The 16,452-nt window shown below is 44.3% G+C and overlaps 1 protein-coding gene across 1 annotated transcript in view; it reads left to right on the plus strand.

Annotated features, from left to right (window-relative positions):
• The window catches only part of CTNNBL1 (catenin beta like 1), a 101,269-nt gene that overhangs the window by 64,774 nt on the left and 20,043 nt on the right, over positions 1 to 16,452 (plus strand). Inside the window, exon 12 of the mRNA XM_038369424.2 lies at positions 15,078 to 15,175. Coding sequence (XP_038225352.1) covers positions 15,078 to 15,175 — 98 coding nt within the window. The remainder of the gene's footprint in view (positions 1 to 15,077; positions 15,176 to 16,452) is intronic.

Genomic DNA, 16,452 nt, shown 5'->3' on the forward strand with positions numbered 1-16,452 from the left:
GAGTGCTCCTTCAGCCTTTCGATTAGCCAGTGGCCTCACTGGTTGTTTTGCAGGTTTCCTTTTTGTGATGTATTTACAAATTTTTGCTGTTGGTTTTTTTGTCTTTATCTAATTGCTCTTCACATTCTTTCAATCTGATTTGGAGAATACCATGACACCTCCAAGACTGTTACATTACCTGCTACTGGCTCAGACTCTGCACTGAACTAACTTCAGCCATCTCTAGTCAGGGTAGAGTTTTTACTATGGTCAGAGTAGCAATGCTGAAAAGCAGCCAGGTAGGGGGGAGTCTGTACTTGTTTGTGTTTTGAGAGGGAGTCTGGATGGCAAGGAAGAAAAGCGACAGATTCAACGAGCAGCTGTTTTCCTCCTGAAAAATGTGCCAGTAGTGAGCTGTAACAGTACATTTGCTTTAGAGCACCAACATTAGAAATTTGATAACATTATATTAATGAAGGCAATGGCTTGGCAAGACTGCTCCTGGAAGGCATGTTTGGGCTCTAATAGCTGTTGTGATGAGCTCTGCATCTTGAATACAACAGGACTGGGAGAAGGAGATGATAAAACAAAGCAAGAAATGCAGGCCTGGTGTGGCTGCTGCTTGTGTCTGATGTGGGGAGGCCAACGTAGCAGTGCCAGGGCTAGTTATGATTTATACGAAGGTTGGCCAATTCAGGTTCCATTAGCTATTTATATATGTGGTCCTTGTTTTTCATAGATGGTGGTGAAGAAGAGAGACTCTTTTACATTGTTACTTGGATTTGCATAATAAAACTGGAGAGAGGGATCTGGTGAGATACTCGGAAGACAGATTTGATGCTGTTTTGGAATCTTATTCCCAGGAGGAAATAACAATTGCCTCATTCCCTTTATGGAGGAACCTTAATCACTATGCTAAGCTGTGTGATTTTGGAGTAGGGAGACCTGGGTCTGCTGACTGTGCCACTGATTTGATTTGTGGATTTGGGAAAGTCACTTAACCTTTGTCTCAGTTTCTTCCTCTTCAGTCTGTGGACAGTGCCTGTCTACCTACCTCATGGTATTGTGAGGATTACCCAGTGTATTGCAAACCCTACGAAAGGGCTAGGTTATTAATTATTATTTATATTGTAAAGTGAAGCAGAGTTCTGTCTTCTGGGGGAAGGGGAGTGGCATGTACTGGGCTCCTTGTTCACATAATTCTAGATCATTATTGGTCAGCGGAAATGAGGGACGGAGAGAGATGAGAGTCCAGAGATGATTTTTACAGAGATTTTTTTAAAAAATCCTATTTCCATAAGTCCAATTTTCTATGTTTTGCATCATTGGGCAGGTGAGTTATTGGGTTTTTAGCAATTTAAGTTAATTGAGATGTGTAACAGGGTTCCCCTGGAGCCTGTCAGGGCCATTGTCCTGGTGTGTACGTGTGCCTGTGCCTTGCCAAATGTTTCGCCAGCAGCGATACAACCCAACAGTGGTTCTGTGCTTTGGGGAAATACAGCTTGAGAATAGACACTGTGAGCCACTGATAGAACGGGAATACTGAAATACCTTCCTGGTGTCCACGCTGTGATGGGATCCCCGGGGTGCAGCTGGGACTGTGGGGCCGCGGGACCGCTCTGCCCCCTTAACTGTCTCCAGCCTGGGTTGTCTCTCACAATGCCTTGCTAGTGAGCTGCAGCAAACCCCTCCAGGCGCTGTGATCACTCGGCACAACCGCATGTGGAGCCCCCATACCCTGTTGGCTTGCATGAGTGCTTCCAGAGCCACTCATGAATCACACAGAGAAAGGCACCAGAGCCAAAGTCCCCCAGCTCCCAGCACTTTACCCCAGGAATATACCATCTTGTACTGCTCAGGATGGGCAGTGCAAATTTATTAATTGGTTCACCACTTCGACAATGGAAAGTGGATATACACCAGCCTTTGTCAAACCTGAGCAGATTTACCGCATACTTCAGTCAAACTCACCGGTAAAGATAAACAAATTTATTGACTATAAAAGGTAGATTTTAAGTGTTGTTAAGTGATAGACAAAAAGTCAGAGTGGTTACCAAAATAAAATTAAAATAAAATATAAGCACGCAGTCTAAACTCTCAACCCTATTAGACTGGGCAGCAACTAGATTAAGCAATTTTTCTCACCCCACTAGATATCGCAGTCCTTAATATACAGGTTTGTTCTTTAAACCTGGGCCAGTCTCCTGCGTTGGAGTCTTTCTTGTCTTCTTCTCAGCGTCTTGGTTGTTTGCAGCGTAGGTGGGGGCAGGAGAAAGGCCTAGTGTGTGTCCACTCTGTCTGTTTTATACTCTCAGTCCATGTGCTTGGGGAGCACAAGTCCAGGCATGTCAGGGGGCATTGCCAAGTCTCCCCAAGCAAGGCTGAGCAATTCCCCTGGTGTGGCCTCATGCAGGTGAGTCATTGCATTGCAGCTCCCTTGCTGGACAATGGCTGTTGATGGGTTGTTTGACACCCTGTCCAGGCATTTGCAAACTTAACACCATTAATTTGGGCTTGAATAGGGACTGGGAGTGGCTGGCTCACTACAAAAACAATTTTCCCTCATTTGGTATTGACACCACCTCATCAGTTATTGAGAGTGGACCACATCCACTCTGACTGAATTGGCCTTGTCAACACTGGTTCTCCATTTTAAGGTAAGTCCCTTCTCTTCATGTACCAGTATATTTATGCCTATATCTGTAATTTTCACTCCATGCATCTGAAGAAGTGGGGTTTTTACCCACGAAAGCTTATGCCTAAATCAATCTGTTAGTCTTTAGGGGCCACCAGACTCCTCGTTGTTTTTGCCTGGGCGTTGGCAAAACTTTCCTTGCTGTTTGTCATCTGCAAACAGTGACAGCCTAGGTACCTCATTTGTCTACCTCTCCCGCAACATCTCTGGGCTTTATTCCAAGCGCTCCATGAGGTTTCCTTCCTGAGCTGGTCCAAAGGTCACTGTCCTCTCTTCCATAAAACCCACTTTGTTTATGATGTCCTCAAGAAATTAGCAAATTAAAACATTTATTTAAGAGAGAAATGCCTTGCTCTGTCGTGTTGTGTACTGGCTTTTTCAGAGTCCTTTACCCTCCAACCCATCCTTACTACATTTCTAACCCTTCATCTCCATTGCATCTTGTCTCAAGCGGGTTTGGAAACTTCTTGGGGCTGGGATTGGGTTGTATCTGTATTGCAAGGGATCTAGCACACATCTGAGGGTCTAAAATAAACCACCTGGTGAAACATGTTACACAGAGAATGTGTTTGCTATCCATTTTGTTTTTCCTGAGCTTGAAATTGTAAAAGGGATTTTTCTGCCTTGCTGTGGAAACTTAACCAATGAGCAGTGGGAGGAGTAAATGGTATTTAATTTAAAGAATGGCTTTAAGCCGTTTGCTAACAAGCACTTGGTTAAACAAGGATTAAAATGTGTGTTTGATGCTTTTCTTGCTGTTTGGAAACCTTGTTTACTGAGTGGTTTCTGAATCCACTTCTTTTCTCGGACCTATCTATCATCTGTCCTCTGTCCCCTCAGCTGTGTGTGTGTGTCTCTGTCTGTCTGTCTCTCTCTCTCTCTGCATGGGACAGTCGAAACCCCATGGTGCAAAGTTCTCCTTGATGGATCTCTGGTCTGTGGCATGAGATGAGTGGGACTGTCCAAGTGCTGAAGGTCCCAAAAGACAGTGGTAGTGAGTAGGAGCCCAAGCCATCTTCCCTCCCGTGGCCACATGCTGCCATGAAGCGCAACTTTCTCGCCATTGGACCCTTTCAGGCTGTTGCTCCTTGACTGAGATCAGTACCTGCGTAGGTGTACGTCACCTTCCCACTCAGCACATCTTCCTGGGGTCTTTTCTGCTCCCTCCCGGCCTTCCAGTTAGGCCTGGGTCGTCTTTTCCCTTGCTTTTATTTTGGTGACCACTTGCTCTGGCAGCGCCAATAATGCCCCAGGCTCCTGCCTCCCAGGGACTCTGTGGGAACTTTAGTTCTGTGGTTCCTTACAACGCTCCTTTTCTGTGGTGGCTAGGCCGCTAGTTTGCTGAGACCACTGCCCATCATACTTATCTGTGTCGTCTCATTGTTCCCTTGTGCTCCCCTGTCTGTCTGTATCCACCTGTCATCTCTCGTCTTGTGCTAAGATTGTCAGCTTTCTGGGGCAGGGACTGTCTTGGTTCTGTATTTGTACAGCACCTAGTACAATGGGGTCCTGGTCCATGACTAGTACTCCTTGGTGCTATGGTAACACAAATAACAGTTGTGGCACTTACATCTCAATGTCCTTGTCCTGATGCTTTGACACCCTGGCATGTTGCCTCAAGGCTTGGCCTCATGGTGCTTCAGAGTTCTCTGTTGTAGGCTTTGGAGCACAGAGTTAATGAACACGGCAAGCTTTGCCTATGATGTGTGAAAGACACACAGGCTGAGGACTCCACATGAATTGTATCTGGATATTTTGCAATGTTCATTGAAGGTTCACTTTACTTTTATGGGTACACGAGTAATATGCTTTTCACTTAGGAGTTCATGTGTAAAATAGTGTTGATCCTCATATCTAAAACTCTTCTTTTGGATATGGAATTTTTACTAGAGTATTTATTATTTTGTCAATGCAACTTGGCTAGTTTTCATTCATTACAGAAAATTTTATAGTCTATATGAAATTGTTCCTATAAAATTTAATTTGATGTATTTATCTCTTTAAAAACTAGCATGAAAGTGCCAACTCTGGTGATTGGGATAACTACATTTTTGTCTCTAATTTTCTATAGTATTGATACCAATACAAATTATATGGTGCCTAATGGGTGATTTGTATTGTAAGGGGTCTCGTTCATAGTTTGGGTTAGGTGTGGTTTTTATACATTATATAACAAGGGATAAAAGAAAAAATAGGTCCTAATGATATGAGACCCCTTGTACTTCAGTCCTGATGGATCATTTAAACTTCAAAGATTGACCCACATTGTGTAATTGAACATACTGGATTTACTCTTGTTCTAATCTCCAGTTTTCTGCCAGAATGGTATGGGATATGCTTTCCTGATTTATATGGTGGATCTTAAAACTGAGGTTTCTGGGACATAATCATATGTAACTTTGTCTGTAACACACCTACAATGTAATCCAACTGATCTTTGAAAGCTATTGCCTCATCCAGCAGGCCTGCCATTAATGTTGTGTTTTGGCGAAGGCCTGTGGTTGCTTTAAAACTTACTCCTATGAACCATATTACGTACGTGTGTGTGTGTGTCTTGGTACCAGAATAGTGTTGAGTTTAAGCTTTTCTGAGGCAAAACTTTTAGTCTTCATGCAATGATTTTTAAGTATTTTGTTATCTTTTCGATTATTTTGTTACATTTTATTATTATTTTGATATTTTGTGAATACGTTGTGTGGTGACGTTACATTATCAAGAGTCTTGCTGTTTGCATTATCTTTGATATTTTTGCATACACACAAAAGAGCCTTTAATGAAAACAAATTTCTTCTGTCTTGCTAAAACTGGAGACAATAGTATATGTAGTCATCTTCAGTCTGTGAAGGAGAAATGCTGAGTATATTTGATCATAGCGAACACTTAGAATTTTATTATTGCAAGAAAGCCACTGCAATCCTGTCTACTTCTGTATTAATGTGATCTGATTTTTGTATCCGGATCCAGATGAGTATTTGAGGTATGAAGGGAGATGGAATGCATCTGGAAGTAGAGAATTTTTTATTTGAGATGACCTCTCTACTCGCTGTAGTGCCACAAAAAATAAAAATATATTGGTTTGGTGCTTGTCAGCCTCTTAAAAACACTGTTTGTTATCTAAAAAGCAATGTTTTTGAGAATTTCCCCTGTAGCAGATAAGGTCTTGATGTTCTTGGACCAAGTTAATCAAGCCCTTCTAGATATTCTCTGAGATTACTGAGGACACAAGGAAGGGAAAGGGAGGAGAAATGGGCTCTATAGGAAAAGAAGTTTAATTCCACTAGGCACTTTGTGTTTGTTTTTTAGGATTAGCTACTTGCCATAATCCTCTTGATTAAGAATTACAATTTCTGTAGACATGTAATCCAGATAAGCATCCCGGTAGATGACTGAATACTATGCATGATTTACAACAGTGTGGGTTGGTAATGGCCTTTCACAGGCTGTTAATCTATTCAGCTAAATGCAAGTAATACGGGTAAGTATGACATTCCCTACAGCTAGCATCTGTAGACAGGGTTGAGGGGAAATAGTTTGATCAGAAGCAAACTGAATTTCAGATTAGGGTTTGATTGTTTTATTAGAAAGATGGCTATGAATCATAAACCAAGGAGAGGAAGATGCTAAAGTGAGACTTAAATTGTGAAGGAAGGTCAGGAATTCTGTTCCAGATGGTGGGTCGTCACAGGAGGACCGACTGCCCCACCACTGCGTACAGAGCGGGAGGAAGATGCAGTGACTTCTGATACCTGAAGAGTATAAGGGAGCTGAGGAATAAAATGGAATGTGGCAGAGTTCGGTAATTCTGTGAAGAAGGTTGATGACGGACTGGATTTTGAAATGTGGGTATGTAAGTGCAGAACATTAACATTTAAAAAAAGCAACACTCCTGCATTGCAGAAAGCTGAATAAAATAGCGTATTCATCTGGCAAAAAAGCCAAGAGTCTGATGGGACACCTTAGCATGCCCTAGGGATGAATGAGAGGCCTGTATGCTGATCTTCAAACTGTGCTATTAGGCTGTTGCTTTTGGAGCAATGTACTGGTTTAAAATTCCTGAACGCACTCAGTGGGTTAAAGTGGAGGAAACACAAATTCAGGTATGAGAGGCAACGGCCTCCTCTCTGTAGATCATCAGGTAGCCTGTAGGAAAGCAAATCTTTTGACCTGCTTGTTGGCTAGTGTGCCCAGCCTGAGAGAAAACAATCTCTCCCTTGCACGCCAAGAGACTGTAATGAGTTAGGAGGATGTTCATACCAAGTCATCCAAATGTAACTGCCTTCACTTTCCCCAAATGTCAATTTTATTTAAGAACAATTTATTTTCTAACTTTGGAAGAAGTTCACCCGCTTTCCTATTTACAAAGTATCTGCAGTTTGGGCATTTTGCCAGTCTGTCCCATAATAAAAAGAAGCGAATTAGAGTGACGCAGCTTTTCAGTTTTCCTTAAGAGGAATAGCTCTGCTACTAAAAATGCTCTCTTGATCCATGGTAACATTACTGAAATGTAACAACACCCTTTAAAATGAGTATCTGCTATGTGACTAAATTCCCAGGGCATGAAAAGGGTAAAATACAATAGAAAACTGACTTGATAAGATTACTGGTAGTTTTTCTAACTGAACATCATCTGTGAGACAGCAGAAAATATTTTTCACACGGTGGTCTGCCAAAGCGAATGCCTACTAAAGAAATCAATCTGTTTAAAACAATTTATTGCACCAATTTATTATTTTTCCACCAATTTTTCAGAATACAACAGGATCCTCTTATGTGAATGAGTCTTAGTTTTAATGTTAGGGTTTTAAAATAGGGTTTAATTAGTTTTAAAGATGAAACTTTGTTTAAGGTTCTTGTAATAAAGAGATTGTTCTGGAAAATAACATTGCTAAGCATGTGAAGGGAACTTTGCCTAGTGTGGTGCTCTAATCCTGTCTTGCTACAGGTTCTCATGTGCCCTGGACAGCTGGCTCTCTGGGCCTCACTTTACCCATCAGTAAAATCGCAGTGATGCCCTCCTCCATTCTGGGATTCCAAGGGGTAATTCATCTTTGTACCATTTTCAGAATCGTGGCTGGAGGCCTCTGTAAAAGTGCAAAGTATTAACATAAATGAATAAATGTTAAGACTAGACGGGACCATTATTGTCATTTAGTCTTACTCCTTGTGACTGCATAACATATACCCTAGAATTCAACCCAGTGGTTCTTGCGCTGAGTCCAATAACTGGTGACTGAATAGAGCATATCCTGTAGATCTTTCTAATTTTGATTTTAAACTATTTAAACCTCTCTTAAACCTGTTCCACTGGTTCATCAGAATTAGTGCCAAGAGGGCTCTTGCCCCTTCCTTTCTTCTCGCCCTTCCACCAAGTGGGTGCTGTCAGTGCTTTGATACCCTTAAAACGTACAGCTCTCTGTCTTTGGTATGATGCTGGTTTAATCTGCATCAGCATTCCACTGGATTGTTTCTGTGCGTGGCTGTCTGTCAGCTCCCTGCCCTGCTAGCCAGATGTCCATTCTAATGAAATTTAAAAAGGGGGGGAAATAATAAAGGCAGAGAGTGTAATGTTGTTATGGCTTGGTTTGACAGGACCTCCTGCTGCTGCAGATGCCAGTGCCAGCCTTGGACTAGATTAATCTGTATTCCAACACACCACTACTGAAGTCCAGATCGATCTAATTAGGTATTTTAAGAACTGCTTACGTCCTAAATCTTCCATGTCCATCTGTCTAGGGAAGAGTAGGGAGGTCTGTGAGGTTCTAAAGTGATATTGGACCGAGAAGAATCTCTGGTGCAGTAGGGAACCATGTGCCATATGTGACCTACCTGGAACAAAGGAAGACTAATGGGCCTTGTGTGTTGCTCAGAAACAAAGGCAAGTCAGAGCATTGGTTAGGACTTTAACTGTTTAATCACATCTTGCCCAGTACACTGGAGAAGTCAACGTTATCTGCTAGGATAGAGTATGGCTGAGAGTCCAAATCAGAAGCTTTTGGTGACCAGCTCTGCCTTGCACTTATGCATGTCTTTACAGACTCTTGGGAATCGGTTACATCCACACTAGGAAAAAAGGTGGGTAGTTTTGATGTGTTGGCAGGTCAAAGGAAACAGTAGAAATGAGCCTACTATTTACCTCAGCCTTCTAACAGGCCTTATCTTCATTCCGATTTTACCTCCTGTTGTTTATTGTGGGTTGGCTAGTAATGGTAAGAACACACCTTTTTCCCTTGGTGCAGACAAGGGAGTCTTTTGTGGGTCTGGGTTTGACACTTTTTCAAAAGAGAAGCATCTAGGCCTGTCTTGCAAGGTGATTGTTCTGGGTGGAGCATCAGGCAGGGTAGGTGGCAGCTTTGGTCTCTAACCTTCTTGTTTCCCTCCCCCGGGCCAACATTTTCCATTCAGACTTTGCAAAGCTTCCAGATAACAGGATCAGTATACATGGAGTTGATTGAGCTGCCTTGGGTGTAGTCTGAGGGCCATATGTGACTAAGGGAGTGGTGAAATATGGCCTGTAGATATAGGATGAGGACAAAGCTGATCAGCTGCAGGGTCCTCTATTGATGGACTCAAAGCAGCAGCAGTTTCTAGTCATCTCTTAAGGAAGAACCAAGTGTGAGAAAATTCTCTCACACACAGACACGTCAATGGGTGTGACGTATAGTGCTGCAGGTTCCTGGAAAGCTGTGAATGTACCCTGTGGTACCCAGAAACGTAGATGTGTTTGGGCTAGTACTGCTCATTGTTCCTGCAGGCATCTTGATTTAATTAAGTAATGGATTCAGCCAAGCTTCATGTCAAGTTTGGATTAAAATAAGCCAGGAATGGTCTGTGGCAGTTCAATTAGCTGTGTTCCAGTGCTACCCATAGGTACTGGTATTAACTGGGCAGTAGGGCACATTAGAACATTTTCATCGGAAACAGGCCAAGCAAGTGAAGATTCCTCCTTTTGGCTCAAAAATATTTTAGACTTGGAGAATAATTGTACCATCATTTGGGAAGAGAGATTAAATAGAGAAGGCCAGATCCTGCCAGTACTGGCATAATGTTCACTATTAAAAATAGGCCCATTAATGTCAATGAGACTGCTCCCAGTAGTAAGCACTACACCCACTAGTAAGTGTTTGTATGGTTGGGCTCATAGTTTTTGTTCATGCATTGTATCATAAAATAGGACTTCACATCCATGTGTCTGTAGAGTAAACTATAGAAAGTGGACAGGATAGGTGGTGTAGCCAAAGAATAAACACTGAAGCATTCTTAAGATGACTCAGTGTCCTTGCTGTTCTCCATAAATTCAGTGACTGAAAAGGTCTGATGGATTGTCAGACATAACCAACTGAATGTGAGCTTGCAGGGAGGTGCTGTGGCTAAAATGTAGATTTTTTTTTTTTTAAGCGGAGGAATATTGAGGAGGAAAAGGGGGGGTGACATTCAGTTGCATATGACGTTGGTTACACTACTATTGGAATACTGTGTCCCTACTTTAAAAAAAGGAAAGCTCAGAGAAGAACTGCAAGAATTGATGGGAAGTCTGGAAAACCTCCCTTATGACTTGAAGAGATTAGCTTATTTAGCTTATCAACGAGAAGGGTAACAGATGACCTGGTCCTTGTGTGTAAGTACACCACATTAGAGAGGGCTGATAACAGAGGGCTCTTAAATTTAGCAGACAAAAGCAACAAGATCCAGCTACTGGAAGTTGAATGTAGAAACATTCAAACTGGAAATCACATTTTTAACAGTGAGGGGAACTAACCATTGACCAGCTATGAAGGGATGTGGTGGAATCTGTTATTTACAGTCTTTAAATCCAGACTGGATGTGTCTCTAAAAGAAGTACTCTAGCTCATCCAGAAATAATGGGCCTGATGCAGAAATCACTGGGTGAAGTCCTATAGCCTGGGCTATGGAGGAGGTTGGACAAAGGATCATACTAGTCCCTTCTGGCCTATACATCTGTGAAGCTAGGTAGACAGACCCTAGGGCGTATCAGTGACAAATCCACCTTGTCTGTATTCCTGAAGAAATTGGCTTGGTGTTCAATTACTGACTACAAATCCTAAAGAGGGAGGTGATGCACAGGAGAGAGTGAGACTGGTACATGGGAGCAGGAGTAGGGGGCGAGGGGTCCTCATATTAGAAAAGATCAGGCAGCTCCAGTACAACAGGGAGTGGAGCAACTTCTTACTGCACTGGCAGCCCTCCCCTCTTAGACACACAGCAGGTGAACTCTGGCACCCTGGGAACGCTGGCTTTCTTCCAAGCCAGAAGAACAAGCTGCTAGGACATTTACAACTTTTTTGAACGTCGTCATCCTCATTTTAAGGAAATATGGGCTCAATAGCATTTGGGGTTTTTTGTAATCCTTTTTTTACATGAACAACTCATTTGATATAGTGTGTGTGGTGTAGTTGCCTCCTGCTATCCTGAAGGCTCCTCTGCAGTGAGCCTGCATTCACACAGGCTGCACTGATTTATCCATGGCCATCCTTCACCTCCATTTTATCCTGTCGAAATGACAGAGCAGCTGAACGGTGCCGGCCACCAGATAAACCTGTTATCTCCTCTGCTCTTCCTGCCAGCAGCTCTCCACATCTCCTTGGTGCGTGAAAAACTGACACCACCTCCGGCAGAAATCTGTTCCTGAGGAAGCTACATTTATTAGTAGCAAATGAAACTGTGTGTATCTAGTTTTTTGTGATTGTTTTGTTGCCCTTATGTGGCACGCAGATAACCTATGGTGCAAAGGGGCAGACGCCAAATTGGGGCATGGCACACTGATTGCTTAGGTGACTGCGGCCTTTTAATGAAAAGATGAGCTGTCAGTTTATTTGAAAGTGCCATGCAAACAGATAATTGTCGTTTGTTCTTTGTACACCAGCGCAATTGAGCGAGGCTTCTCTTGGCTGCAGGCTAGGCAGAATTGTGGAAATGCATGTTAATCTGGTTTGATGGCAATGAGAAGATGATCCCTCTTCTCTGTATATTGCATTTTCTTCTGTGAAAATAACAAACCTTGACACCACTCTCCCGTCAGTGAGGCAATGGAGGAGATTTTTTATGGCCACTATTTCTCATCCGTCTTAATCAGCAGGATTAAAGCAAAGACATCATTGAGAAGTTCTAGTTTAGAATACATTGAAATGTGTGAAACCTGAAGTCTGTACTTAATGCATACTGGAAAGCAGGAAGCGATAACAAATGATTCAGTGAGGGAGAGCAGGTGAAGGCTGTCATTTGCTCTGCGGCTTTGTGCTTGGTTTTATCTGCCCTTATTTAAATGTTGCCCTGCAGTGCACTGCCCCATATCTGACATTGGCACAAACTCTGCAAATGATTTGCACCCTCTGCAATGATCATGCCTTTAGCAGGGTGATGCAGGGCATGTAAATCGATGCAGTGTGTACCCCACTGCTATTGTTTTCACAGCCTCCCATGAATCTGTCTCCTCTTCCACCCACCTTTATGCCCCAAAATATATGTGGATCCAGGCTCTGTCAGCACAGCAGTCTGCCATTGTCAATGTGTTAATGGGCGAAATGAAGGATGGGCAAGACAGAGGAGTCGAGGAAAGTGTTACAATTGGAGAACTTGGCTAGAAAGCAATGGAGATGTTTAATTCACATTTAGTTTGGAATACATTTAAAAACACAGGTTCTATCACAGAATTGTAGGACTGGAAGGGACCTCTAGAGATCATAGAATATCAGGGTTGGAAGGGACCTCAGGAGGTCATCTAGTCCAACCCCCTGCTCAAAGCAGAACCAACCCCCCAACTAAATCATCCCAGCCAGGGCTTTGTCAAGCCTGACCTTAAAAACTTTTAAGGCAGGAGATTCCACCACCTCCCCAGGTAACGCATTCCAGTGCTTCACCACCCTCCTAGTGAATAAGTTTTTCCTAATATCCAGCCTGAACCTCCCCCATTGCAACTTGAGACCATTACTCCTTGTTCTGTCATCTGCTACCACTGAGAACAGTCTAGATCCATTCTCTTTGGAACCCTCTTACAGGTAGTTGAAAGCAGCTATCAAATCCCCCCCCCCCATTCTTTTCTTCCGCAGACTAAACAATCCCAGTTTCCTCAGCCTCTCCTCAAGTCATGTGTTCCAGTCCCCTGATCATTTTTGTTTCCCTCTGCTGGACATTTTCCAATTTTTCCACATCCTTCTTGTAGTGTGGGGCCCAAAACTGGACACAGTACTCCAGATGAAGCCTCACCAATGTCGAATAGAGGGGAACGATCACATCCCTCGATTTGCTGGCAATGCCCCTACTTATACAGCCCAAAATGCCATTGGTCGTCTTGGCAACAATGGCGCACTGTTGACTCATATCCAGCTTCTCATCCACTGTAATCCCTAGGTCCTTTTCTGCAGAACTGCTGCCGAGCCATGTGGTCCCTAGTCTGTAGCGGTGCATGGGATTCTTCCATCCTAAGTGCAGGACTCTGCACTTGTCCTTGTTGAACCTCATCAGATTTCTTTTGGCCCAATCCTCTGATTTGTCTAGGGCCCTCTGTATCCTATCCCTACCCTCCAACGTATCTACCTCTCCTCCCAGTTTAGTGTCATCTGAAAACTTGCTGAGGGTGCAATCCACACCATCCTTCAGATCATTTATGAAGATATTGAACAAAACCGGCCTGAGGACTGACCCTTGGGGCACTCCACTTGATCCCGGCTGCCAACTAGACATGGAGCCATTGATCACTACCCGTTGAGCCCGACAATCTAGCCAGCTTTCTATCCACCTTATCGTCCATTCATCCAGCCCATACTAACTGACTGGCAAGAATACAGTGGGAGACCGTGTCAAAAGCTTTGCTAAAGTCAAGGATCAACACGTCCACTGCTTTCCCCTCATCCACAGAGACAGTTATCTCATCAGATCATCTAGTCCAGCCCTCTGCACATATGCAAGCACAACCTGTCTTTCAGGCAGGTACATACTGAGTAGTTAAACACCCACAGGAAGTAAACTGTAGGCACAAAGAGGGAAGCCCAATTAAGGTCCGGCTGAAAACCAGACCGTCTGTGAGACCAGATTCTGCCTCAAGCGAGGTTGGGGCTGCGTATGTGTGTTCCTTCTAAGGGCACCGGGGCCAGCAGGGAGTCTGTCTTTTCTACTTAATTTAGCTCCTGGGAAGCCTTGAAAACCAGCATTAGGGAGCCACAACACAGCCTAGAAGCAAAGAGGCCTAGAACAGAGCTTTCCCTTCCTGTGAGATGCTGAGTGACCTGAATTCCCATGGAAGGTGCCCAGTGCTTTGCAGAATCAGGTCCTGGGAGTGAGACTGCTGCCATGTCTTGTTAGCAAGGATCTGGGGAGGAGATTCTTTTGTAACATTTGACAGGAAAGAGCTTCTGAAGGAAATTTGTAAAGAATGAAAGAAATTATGTGATACTTGCTCTGCTCTCCTCCGTCACTGAAAACCCTGTTCTTCCTGTGGCTTTGGAGAATAGCATCTTGTTGGACATCTGCATGGCTATTCATAAAGAGAACACCTTGAAGCTGTGACCTGCCACACACAAGAAAAGAATCAGTGCAAATTTGAGGCACTTAGTTCAGTTGCCCTTCAGACTCTGAAATTTAGTGGGGTTGAACATGAACTTGGGTTGCCTCTTGTGGTGTTGCCCAGTTAATATTTTATTCTGTTCCAGGGTTGGGCTGTGAAAATTTTGACCCCTAAGTAGAATCTAGAAGGCTGTAGACCAGATTTATTTGTTCATTATTTCCTTGTGTGTTGTGCTGAATTTATATTCCATACACAGGATTTTCTGTAAATAAGAGGTTTGTTTGAAGGTTTTGCTCTAGCTAATGCCAATTAAATCTCTGCAGGAGCTGTATTCTGGCCTGCTTCTCTTCTGAGCTATTCTGTTCTAACAACTGCTCCCTGCTTGGTAACGTAAGGGTCACTCAGCTGACAGTGCCAGCTTCTGAATGGAGCCTGGTTTGGGTCCAGTATGGCTGTTAGCCGTGAAAGAAGCAGCAAAGCCATCCCCTTAGCTAGGATAGGAAGTGCCAAAAGGAGAGTGAAAACCACTGAGAGATACTTTACCCAGGGGACTTAAACTGAACTGGGTTTGGACTTTATTTTATAACATCCCTTTTTTTCAGAACTGCAATTAACAGCAAGAAGATTCCAAAATAGGTTCAAAGTAACACAAAAATTTGATAAAAACCTAGAGGTCTTTCCAGCTTTCAGCTAGCTGGGAGAAGACGAGACACCTAAGGCCCATTCTTGCAACAGCTTCCCCATCTTTTATAACCACACCCCAGATCACCCATGTGATGGACAGGAAACCGCTGCAGCTGGAACTGAAGGTGTGCCTCTTTTACACCTTGTCCCAGAGGAAATTACCTGATATTCCTGACCTGTGTGCAACTCTCTCTTCACCAGAGCACGTCTGTTCCATCCTGGCCTCCCTGCTGCGGAATCTGAGAGGGCAGCAGAGAACACGGCTGCTGAATAAGTTCACGGAGAATGACAGTGAGAAGGTTAGTGCTCTGGATGTCCAGCTGTGCTGCCACTGTTGGAGCACAGGGCAGGGTAAGATGGTTAGAACTGCCATGGTGCTGGCATTTCAGTGGCCGTGGGCCAGCCTGAAAAATGGGTCTAAGTTGGTGTATCTCCGGGGGTCAGGGGGAAACCCCCTACCAGTAGCAGTGAGACTTGGGAATATGCTAGTTACTTGTGCTAGCGGGTGGCCAATACGTAGGCTAGTGCTCTCAGGTTCTGCATTTGTATCCCTCGCCTCTTCCATGGACTGCTTCATCCTTCTTAGCAGGAGTGGCATTTGGTCATGGAATTGTCCCCGAAGTACCACCAGCTGATGGGTAGCCAGGGTAACCATCTGCAAAGAAGCAGCTTTTGCAAACCAGTTCTTCTAATGGGAATTGTAAATTCAGTCAAATTTAAGGCCAGAAGGGAACATCAGATCATCTGTTCTGACTTCCTGCACTCCACAGCCACTAAAACCCACCCAGTTCCCCCTGTATTGATCCCAGCAACCTGGATTAGACTAAAGTGTGCCAGGCCTCAGGAGACTAAACTGATGTGTGCCCTGGGGGAGAATAGGAAAGTGCACGAATGCCCAAGGCCCAGCAAGACATACCCAGCTGATCCCAGCCAGTGACCTACGCCCAATACAACCATGGTCCTTGTCAGTCTAATCTGGAGGAGGATTCTTTCTGACTCTGAAAATGGCAATCGGTGTGAGCCTGAGCATGTGAGCAAGAGCCATCCACCAAGCATCTGAGAATTCCCTGTACTGCCTCATTGCACAGCCCACCACACCCTTACAGATTATCTTGGTCCCTCTGTGCAGAACACAGACATAAACCCTCAACATGCTGTTAACATGCTGTCCCCATAACTGGTTCTCTCATATTGAAAGGCCTTGTCTAATTGCTTAATCCAGTACAACGGAGAGAGGGCGGCCTTAGCCTCTAATGTGTAACAGCGGTCTGAGTGGTCGCAGCCTGGCTGGACAGACTGCCACACATGGGGAGGCTAGCTCCCAGCCTTCCGCACGAGGCCTCCACCCTCACCCTCCTGTGGCCAGAGAAGCCTCGGGCTGCCCAGAACCCCAAGCCCTCCCACTCCCCTCCACTGTCAGAGGAGCCCTGGGCCAGCCCCAGCCGTGCCAGCCCAAACAGCTTCAGCCACACCAGCCAGCACACCTGAGCCCCGGGCTGGCCTGAGCCACCTGGAGAATGGGAAAGGCGGCATGTCTCCCTTCCCAAGACGACCTAGCTGTCCAGCGGAAGAATGC

The sequence above is a fragment of the Dermochelys coriacea genome, chromosome 13, assembly GCF_009764565.3.
Source record: "Dermochelys coriacea isolate rDerCor1 chromosome 13, rDerCor1.pri.v4, whole genome shotgun sequence".
NCBI classification, from domain to species: domain Eukaryota; kingdom Metazoa; phylum Chordata; order Testudines; family Dermochelyidae; genus Dermochelys; species Dermochelys coriacea.